At 35.8% G+C, this 10,015-nt stretch overlaps 2 protein-coding genes across 2 annotated transcripts; one reads left to right on the top strand and one right to left on the bottom strand.

The window, feature by feature from the left end:
* Nucleotides 1-366: 366 nt before the first annotated feature.
* On the bottom strand, nt 367-1,098 carry LOC104243722 (flavonol sulfotransferase-like). Its single transcript, XM_009798967.2, has one exon. It carries the CDS (start codon nt 1,096-1,098, stop codon nt 367-369), a length of 732 nt encoding a protein of 243 aa, XP_009797269.2.
* Nucleotides 1,099-5,421: 4,323 nt separating this feature from the next.
* On the top strand, nt 5,422-6,254 carry LOC138881593 (uncharacterized). The gene is made up of 2 exons (XM_070161828.1): nt 5,422-5,439; nt 5,541-6,254. Exons 1-2 carry the CDS (start codon nt 5,422-5,424, stop codon nt 6,252-6,254), a joined length of 732 nt encoding a protein of 243 aa, XP_070017929.1.
* Nucleotides 6,255-10,015: the final 3,761 nt, after the last annotated feature.

Here is a 10,015-nt window from a genome sequence, read left to right as displayed (position 1 = left end):
GGTCCAAAAAGTTAATCAATCAATTGACCAAATCCGATGCCGAAGTCGAGCCGAGCGAGCGGTGACGACGACGACGACGGCGCGAGGCTTGCCTTCTTCTCAACTCTTTAAGAGCTAGAAGAAAAGCAATTGCTTATATACCCATAAAAAACCTATTCTCTTCCAATATGGGACAATGTCCATTTACCAAGGGGGAACTTAAAATTTTTACTCAAAAATTTCATTTCCCTCCATTTCTCATTCACCATCTTTTAAGTATTTAATATATTAATTAAATACATAAAAAAAAAAAACCAACAATGGCAGCCACTCTTATTCACCTCTAAATTGCTCAAACTTCCGAAATGGCAGTTAGCCACTATTTGTTCAGCTAGCTACACATTGCTTTTCTTCCTCCTCAGAGAAGGGTTTCCCGATAAACTCTGCCAACTTCTTCAAATACCACAACGTGTCCCTTTTCAAATCTTCGTATTGTATGAACATCACTTTTTCTGGTGTATCTCTGCTTGCTTTCCAGAATTCATAGACATGGTCCCAGTAAGGTCCATAAGCTAATTTATCTTCAAGAAACCACTTGAATTCTTGTTCCAGTGTAGTGGAATTGTTTCTAATTTCAGAAATGTTTTCTTTAAGCCTTTGTTTGTAATGCCATGTTGAAACAAAGGTGTCTTTAGGTTTTCTACATATGTAAATGATCTTACATTTGGACTCTAATATAGATGGTGGTAAGCATATGTAAGGAAGATGTGTGGGCAACAATGGCAACTCGGTATCTTGAAAAGTAAGTTTTTTGGTAGAATTAATTTCCATTGTTGGTATACATTCGTGGGGAACTTTAGCAAGTAAAGGATTTGTAGAGTCAACAAAAATATCCCTAGTTATAATAGAAAAGACCAAAGCTTTAAGCCAAGTGGTACCAGTTTTTGGAAGACCACATAGGAAAATATCAGAGGGTTGAGCATTGAAGTTTTCTTGTATAGATAAAGTTGCTTCTAAGAAGATTGAAGGGAACCAAAAGCCTTTGTATTGATAGTAATCAATAGAAGTATGGGGGCCTTCTCTTTTGGGGAGGGTTGAAATTAACTCTTTGTATTTCATGCTCATAATCTCCTTGGAATTGTTTGATAAATCAGCAAACGACTAGCCTTAGAAGGGGAAGATGGGCCTCGTTTTAATTTGGTGAAGGAAGTGAAAGGGGTAATTTCAAGAATCTAAAACTTGATCCCGATATAGTAGACAACTAACTCCATTCATGATATATATAGAAGACTAGGGTGACAAACGGACGAGCCGGGTCGGATATGGGCAGGTCGAAAACGGGTAATGCAAAAATGGATAAATTATCCGACTCAACCCATATTTAATACGGATAAAAAACGGGCTCACCGGCGGATAATATGTCAAAATAGCACGGGCTAGCTAGTTTTCGGACTGGTCATTCAAAAATAGTTAGCATTTGCCAAGTCATTGAAAAATAACCACTATTTTGCTGCAACAGAGACCGGTCCAGTAGTATAATATATTGGGGTGATTATACTGGAGTTCCAGTATATTATGCTGCTGTATTTTTCGGATTTTGAATAGTGTTTTCGTTCAGATTTATCTTTACATAAAAAGTGCTAAATTTCGATGACTTTTGAAACTGTGGCTATTTTTGAATGACCACTTGTATCTGACTATTTTTAAATTTCTCCGGATAATATGGATATCCATATTATCTATGACGTCTTGAATATAATCACTTTGAGAGAATTCCTAGTCTCCCAAACTTGAGGAATACCTAATTTGATGCTTTGAAAATATAAAAGTTAAACACATTAGTTATCCATTGGTTACCGATTTTCTAGGTGGATAATATAGCTCATATCTATATTTGACCCGTTTTTAAAAAATTTCATTATCCAACTCATTTTTAATGGATAATATGAGTATATAACTATTTTTCTTTAACCATTTTGCCACCCCCTATAGAAGGCAATACTCGTGAATTACAAATAAGTCCTTTGATTGTGGTATAATCTTATCTAAATATTTAAGAATCAATTAACCTTAACACTTTTTAAAAAAAATCAATTTTATAGTAAAACATTAAATACTACTCCCTCTCGTTTTGATTTATATGGTGTAGTTCGACTGGCACATGAAGTTTAAAAAATCAAGAAATATTTTTGGAATTTATGGTCCTAAGTATGTCATGAGTTTTCTGTGGCTATAAACATATTATTAAGGATAAAATGAGATATTTAAAGTTAAATTACCTCTAAATATATAAAAATATTATTCTTGTTGAATAAACAAATTACAAAATAATGTCACATAAAATGTCACATTGTTTTGTTATTTCTGACTCTGGCCTTCTGCTTGAGTATAGAATCTTGCCTTTTCAGCCACATTATATATTCTGCCTGTGATTATCCCCTCAAACTGATGATCTCTTGGATAGTTGGGTTGCCTCATGTCAGTTAGTCATGTATGAGTTCATTTCTATTATTAATTCCCTCGGATAAAATCTTATATTTGAATGCTAAATAGTTGTACTTCAAGTTTTTTTGATTATTCTTGGGGTTTATTATTAATTAATTGGATTCTATAATTAATTTATCTTTACTTTCCTTCTATCCTAGAATTAGTGATTCATTGTTGAGTTACAAAGTACGTTAGCTAATTATTTAGTTAAGTTCTTATAATTTTCGACTTTAATTACTAATTTTATATCCTTTACTTGTTCTTGGTGTTCTTGACGTGGGTTGAAGAAAAAAGAGAAAATTTAAGTCTTAGGCATTGAGATATTAAAGTCTTTCTCCTCCTTAAATCTTACTCTTCTCCGCAACTTTTTCTTTCATGTTACACATGTTCTAAGAGAATTTTTGCGGAATTGGCAATCTTCTTTATTTGCCATTTCAATAGTCAATGAGGTACTTTCCGTAGGATAATGGGATAATATCATAGGCTTAATACATAGTTAACCACCCAACCTTTGGTCCAAATCCTCCTTACACACTTTCTATGAACGATAATAACCTTACACAAGAAATCTTTCTAAAGTGTATTTAGTACCCATCTCCTTTGACCAGATCCTGTTAATAGGACATCCGTGTATGTCACGCGTTTGAATTTACATAATTTTAACCCATTACCTTATAATAACTAACCCGACCCTAACTGACCCTACCCGACCCACAAGGTAAAAGCGTTAAAACCAAACTTACCCAAGTCAGTACTCAAAATCCGATACATCTAGAAGGAGCTACTGTAAAGGTGATTCCGGCGACCATCTCAAGCTACGCTTTCATCGTGGATTTCCGGTGGATTTATGCAGTTAATAGGTTAGTAATTTTCTTCTCCTTGCATTACCTGTTTATTTTAGTAGTGGGTGGGGCTGAACCTAGGGTTTTTTTTGAAATTTCTTCTATTTTGCTTAGGGTTATCGAACTTTTTAAAAGGGGAATCTTTTGTCATTGTCGATATGACTGTGAAGTTGTCGTCTTGTTGCCTTTACAGATAGTTTTTTTTTTTATAAAAAAGATTTGTCTTGTGTTTGCAAACCGTGTCTAAAGTTAGAGTTTAACTGATTATTGTAATAGCATTGCTTTGAACAATGTGATATGCTCTTGTCTTTGTCTTCACTTTTATATTTCATTTGTAGTTCTTTATTTTCAATTGTTGCATGTGAAAAGTCCATTTATTTGTCCCTTGTTTATTTGCAGATAATGTCTTTTAAAATCATTACCCTCAGGTGGTACCTCGTAACTTTGCTCGTTATGTGGGTGGTAGTCAAACATTAACTTTAGATGTAGATGTGGATTTACTGTCTCTTATTGAACTGATGAACTACACTAGGATCTATGACTTTCAAAATGTGGCTGAGTTGTATATTTGTCCAATGGATCGGACAGATAAATTTGTAAATATTCTCATAGACAAGGATATTTTAGACATTTGTAATGAATTGGAAGATGGGAATACCTTAGATATTTATGTGACTCATGCTGCCCCTTTATGTGTTGTTGACATAAATGAGGCTAGTAAAGGGGTTGGTGGGTCTAATAGTGGAGCTTTTAAGAGCACAACTGTCTTAGAAGAAGAGGAAGATTGTGAATCTGAATCTGAATCTGCCCTGCTCATGAACCTACCCCTTCCCCTTCCCCTTCCCCTTCTCCTAAACCTGCTCCTTCCCCTGCACCTTTAAGAGAACAAGAGAGTAGAGTAGATAGTGAATCCGACTTTGATAATAGTGAAGGTGAGGGACAATGAGAATGTTCAGACTTTGACAATAGTGATAGTGATGAGAGTGATGGAGTAAATTAACATGTTCCTGATGATAAGGATTATGGATCTGATGTTCATGAAGAATTCATAGAGTATAGGGATGAACTGAGAAAGTATAAGAGGAAAAAGAGTGAAAGGCCAAAGGATAGAGGTGATATTAACATAGGTGATGCAGGAGTTGATATTGGTTTTGATGAATTAGGAACTGGTAGCAAGCAAGATAGGTACACAGGCTTAGTAGGGATAGATGAGCCTTACTTTGGGTCTTCAGATGCTGAAGATGAATTTGATGAAGAACATAAGGAGAAAATGGCTGCCAAGTGGAGGAAGAAAGCCCTGATATTTGATCCAACTGTCAAGAAAATAACCTGGGAGTTGGGGATGATTTTTTTGAGTGTTGAACAATTTAGGTTTGTTGTTAGTAAGTATGCAATTCAGAAAGGAGTTCAAATTGAAAAGTATATTAATGAACCTGGTAGGGTGAGGGTAAGATGCATGCATCCAAAATGTCCATGGATCTTAGCTGCAAGAAAAGATGGCAGATCCAACAATTTTAAGGTAAAAAGGTATTGCCCTGTCCACAAGTGTTACAAAATAAATAAAAACAAGTTTTGCAACTCCAGATACCTAGCAAAGCATTACATGGATAAGATTGTGTGTCAACCAAATATGAAAGTTTGGGAGCTAAAGAAACTCATTAAGGATGAACTGGACATGTATGTTTGTAGGTATACAGTACATAGAGCTAGAGCAAAAATTCTAAAGGAGATAATAGGTGATGTGCATGCTGAGTTCAAGAGACTCTATGATTATAGAGATATTCTATTACAGACAAATCCAGGTACAACTTGTGTTGTGAAGGTAGAAGATCAAGGTGAAGGCAAGCTTGTCTTCAATTCATTTTATGTTTGCTTCTATGCTATGAAAAAGGGACGGTCTGAAGGTTGCAGAAGGATAATTGGCCTTGATGGTTGTTTTCTAAAAGGCATTTGTAAGGTTCAACTTCTTGTAGCAGTATCAAAGGATGGAAATAATCAGATGTTTCCTATAGCTTGGGCCATTGTAGAGGTTGAGAACAGTTTCACTTGGACATGATTTCTGAAGTGTGTGACTCATGACTTAGAGCTTCAATATGGAAGGGATCTTACTATCATGTTTGATATGCAAAAGGTGAATAGATTCTTCTGTTTCTGTTTTCTGTCAATATTTATTTTTTCTAATTTCTGTTTCTGTTTCTGTTGGAAACTAATTTAATTCTTTTTATATTTAAGGGATTGCTTAAAGTTGTATCAGAAGTGTTGCCTAAAAGTGAAAATAGGTGGTGTGCCAGACATATATTAGCAAACTGGTCCAAAGATTGGAGAGGATTAGAGAGGAGAAATAAGTTCTGGAGGTGTGCTAGAGTATCATATGTGGCAGAACTGAATTTTCACCTGGACAGTTTGAATATGCTTGGGAATGGGATATGTGAGAGCCTCTTGAGGTATAACAAGGAAACCTGGTGCAGAGCATACTTCAACTGTGACAGGAAATGTGATATAATTGACAACAATATGTGCGAGACATTTAATGCTTGGATATTTGCTGCTCGGCACAAGACAATTATCACAATATTGGAGGAAATTAGAGTGAAGATAATGGAGAGAATAGGAAAGTTGAGGGAGTTTGCAGATACATGGGTATGTGATATATCCCCAATTTCTATGAAGGTGTATCAGGATAACATGGCCCAATCTATGAGGTGTACAATCAAGTGGAATGGTGAATATGGCTATGAGGTTGAGGATACCTCATTAAGAGTGGTGCTGAAGCATTGTGTGAATATGCAAGCTCAAACTTGTACATGCAGGTCATGGATGCTGAAGGGTATCCCTTGTGCTCATGCCATTGCTGCTATGCATTTCAAGAACCTTGACCCAATTAACTACATATCTCACTGGTACCACAAATCCACCTATCTGAAGGCATATTCAACATTCATCTAGCCTATGTCAAACCTGCAGATGTGTCCAACATCTACCAATCCACCAATTAAAAAGATGCATGGCAGACCAAAGAAGAAGAGAAGAAGAGAAGAAACTGAACATCCTACTTCTGGAAAGCTTTCAATGGGGTATGGAGATGACATGTTCAAACTGTGGTGGATATGGACACACCAAGAGGAGCTGCCCTAAGAAAGCAAGGCCTGCAGATTCTACTCCAGCAAATGCTTCATATATCCAAAGATGTGGAGGAAGGGGAATAGGCATAGCAAGAGGAACAGGAACTCCAACTACTTCTGCCCCTGCTGCTGCTGGTAGAGGTAGAGGAACTACTGCTAGTAGAGGAAGAGGAACTGGCAGTGGTAGGGGAAGTTCTGGGTTTGGACTATTTCAATCAAGCAGTGGGTTCACAAGTTTTTCAGTAAGTAGTTCAAAGTTAATTTTATATCTTGTTTGCTTTAACAACTTTACTGAATATTTTCTGTTTTTGGCAGTCTGGTGGAGGTAGGCCAAGAGTGGTCTTTCATGGTGGTGAAAATAGGTCCTCGACAGATATTCTGGAGTGAGCATACAAGCCAAGAAGTGGTGTAAAATGGAATGGTAGACCAGCCATTACTAGAAGACAACTTGAAAGAACTGCTGCAACTCGTTCCAGAACTGCCTCATCTCAATCCAATTTAAGTCAAGCAAGGTCATCATCCCAGCCATCCCAGAACAACCACTGAATTCTGTTATTGTCACTGTTAATTTATTTTAGAACTGCTGTAGTTTCCCTTTGGAACTATAATTTATTTTGGAGCTGCTGTTAGGTTAATTCGGAACTGCTATTTAGGTTTGCTGTTAGTGTTGTTATTTTGTTAAGGCAGCCTGCTGTTATTTTGGTATGGTGTAAAACTGGGCAGCGTATATTTTTGTTAAGGCAGGCTGCTGCTATTAGGTGACTGTAATGAACACCTTTACTCTATGATGAAATATATTTTTAGTATTGTTTGATAATTTCTGGGCAGATGTGTCTTTAGTGTTGTATGAATGCTGTTATTTTGGTATGTTGTTAAGCATTTGTGCTGTCATTTTTGTATGCTGTTATTTCTGAAAAATTTCAGCATTTGAGCTGTATATCAGCCACTATTTGACTGTGTTTCAGTGTTTTATCAGTCACAATTTGAGGTGTGTTTTAACTGCACTATCAGCTCACACAGCAACAAAGTCAAACGAAACAATATTAACAATTGCCAAAAAAAATCATTCAACTCACACAACAACAAACTCAAACAAAACAACATTAACAATTGCCAAAAAATTTCATTCATTTCTAACAAAGGGATACAAAATCTACCAAAATACTTCATTCATTTTCTTACATTATATAACAATCTTTAGAACTACCTAACACAATCAACTTCAACACAATTGCAATTAAAATCAGTACACACAATCTCTTCCAATTTCTATGGTTTCTATTTTCCTTCAACAATGCATCAAATGCCCTCTTCTTCTTCAACAGCCCCAAAATCACCATTTTCAAGTGCTCTGGAGTTGGGGGGGTCAAACCACATAAAGAAATTACATGCCGATCGTCTGTCCCTCTGAAAAATTGAAGAGAGAAAATTATTACGGAATATAAAATCGATTAGAAAAGTACAATTGATATTTACCTAATAAAATGGACATCCGTAAAATCGACGACCAGGATTATCAACACTCCATGACTGTATCACCACAGCTTCTTCACCACAATATCAAATTTTTCTCAGATTATGCATTTTCCCAGACCTTAAAATTGAGCCCTCGAAATTTAACCCTTATGTCAAAAAAGATAAGGAAGAAATAGAAAAAGATTGTAATATTGGCTTCGAGCTTTAAGAAGAGGAATAAATTTTGGCTTCAAGAAGATAAAATTTCTTCATTTTAGAGCTTTCAAGGAGGAAGAAGAAGATGAAAATCGGGTTAGTATAGATAGAAATGGGTTAAGACCCTTTTAATATTTTAAAAAGGGTCATTGGAATGTGTTTTTGACCGTTTATTAAAGACAGAAATTGTCTTGAAATAGTGTCCACGCGCTTGGTCTAGTTTATATTACACACGCTTAGACCTGGTCAAAGAAGGTGTGTACTAGGCACACTTTAGAAAGGTTGCATGTGTAAGGTTATTATGGTCCACAGAAAGTGTGTAAGCGGGATTTGGGCCATAGTTCGGATGGTAACTTATGTAATTTTAATTGTCTCGATGAATGGGCCCCAGCTGGGGATGGGAAGAACCAGGCTGATTCGGCCAGCATAGGCGGAGGTAGGATTTGAACTTTATGGGTTCGAGATTATAATCCTTTTAAGTTACTGGGTTCTAAATTAATAATTTGTACATGTTTATTGGATTTCTTAATACAAATACAGGGTTTGAAAAAAAAAACTAGTGGGTTAGGCCTAACCCGCAACTAAAACTGTGGCTCCGGCCCTGGATCCGGGTATGTATTTGCACCATTAGAAAAGAGCAACAAAAGAAGAATCCCTTCCCGACGATGGCTTGGAGATAACTCGAATGAGAAGACCGTTTTGTATCCGTTTTACTGAATTAAAAGATTGACTCGCATCATTTGGAACATATAAGTTCGATATAGATAACAATGAATAAAAATTAGGCTCTGTAACTTCTGGAATTGAAAGAGGAAGCATTTTCAAGCCCGAACGAGATCAAATCACTACTAGAAATTCGGTCAAAATCGACCGCGGCCAACCGACCAAAAAACCGATCAATGTCGGTGCAAAAATGCGGGAAACTATTTTAGAATCCCACGAAATTTATTTTTTAAGAAACCGACCGAAATCAGTCGGTTTTTCATATAAAATAAATTAAAATCAATATTCAAAAAACTTATCGAAATCGGTCGGTTATTTCAGTCAGTCATTTTAAAAAATCGGCCGACTTCGGTCGGTAATTTTATATTTTTAATAAAACAGACTGAAATCGATTGGATTTTTTCGCACGAAAATAAAATTAAGGAGTACAAATAAATTAAAAGAAAGTCTTAAAAAAAATGTACCAATTGTCCACTGGTAGAATAGTATCATGCCACAGTACAGACCCTGGTTCGAGTCCCAGACGATATATTTTTTAATTGCATAATTAAAAATACTGACCGAATTCGGTCAGAAAATACCGACCGACTTCGGTCTCTATTTTCAGATTTTTTCTTTTTGGGTCGTTTGTGAAAATTAATTTACCAACCGAAATCGGTTGAAAAGTGCGACCGACTTCGGTCGCTATTTTTACCGACCAACATATTTTCGACCGATTAAAGTCGGTCGGAAATAGATCGGTTTTTTCAGATTTCCAATCGCTTTCGGTCGGTATTTCTGGACGGTTTTAGACAGTTTACTAGTAGTGAAAGAATTGATCGACTTCTAGAATAATAAAATAGTTATCTACTAGTCATGTTTTCTTTCTATGATATTATCATAGCGTAGGAATCCAGAGATTTTGGAAGCTGAATAGGATCTCTTTTTGCGTCTAATGATGCTTTTGAAAGAAATCTTTAGATGAAGGATTAGTTGGCTATAGGATTTTCTTTTCATTGGTCATCGGGTTTGATATCTTAAAAATGGAAAAATATCACGTGTTCTAGGAGTTTACGGGATCAGCAACCTGTTTTAGTTGACTATTATTGTACAATATCTATACATGTAAAATAGATAATTATGTAAAACTATTATTAGTTAAAGGTTTTAAAAAAGTGACTTACTAGCTATTAACATTTAATTTGAAGTATA

Source organism: Nicotiana sylvestris, chromosome 11, assembly GCF_000393655.2.
Source record: "Nicotiana sylvestris chromosome 11, ASM39365v2, whole genome shotgun sequence".
Lineage (NCBI taxonomy): Eukaryota > Viridiplantae > Streptophyta > Magnoliopsida > Solanales > Solanaceae > Nicotiana > Nicotiana sylvestris.
Note: the sequence above shows the minus strand (reverse complement) of the source record. Positions and strands in the feature narration are given on the sequence as shown.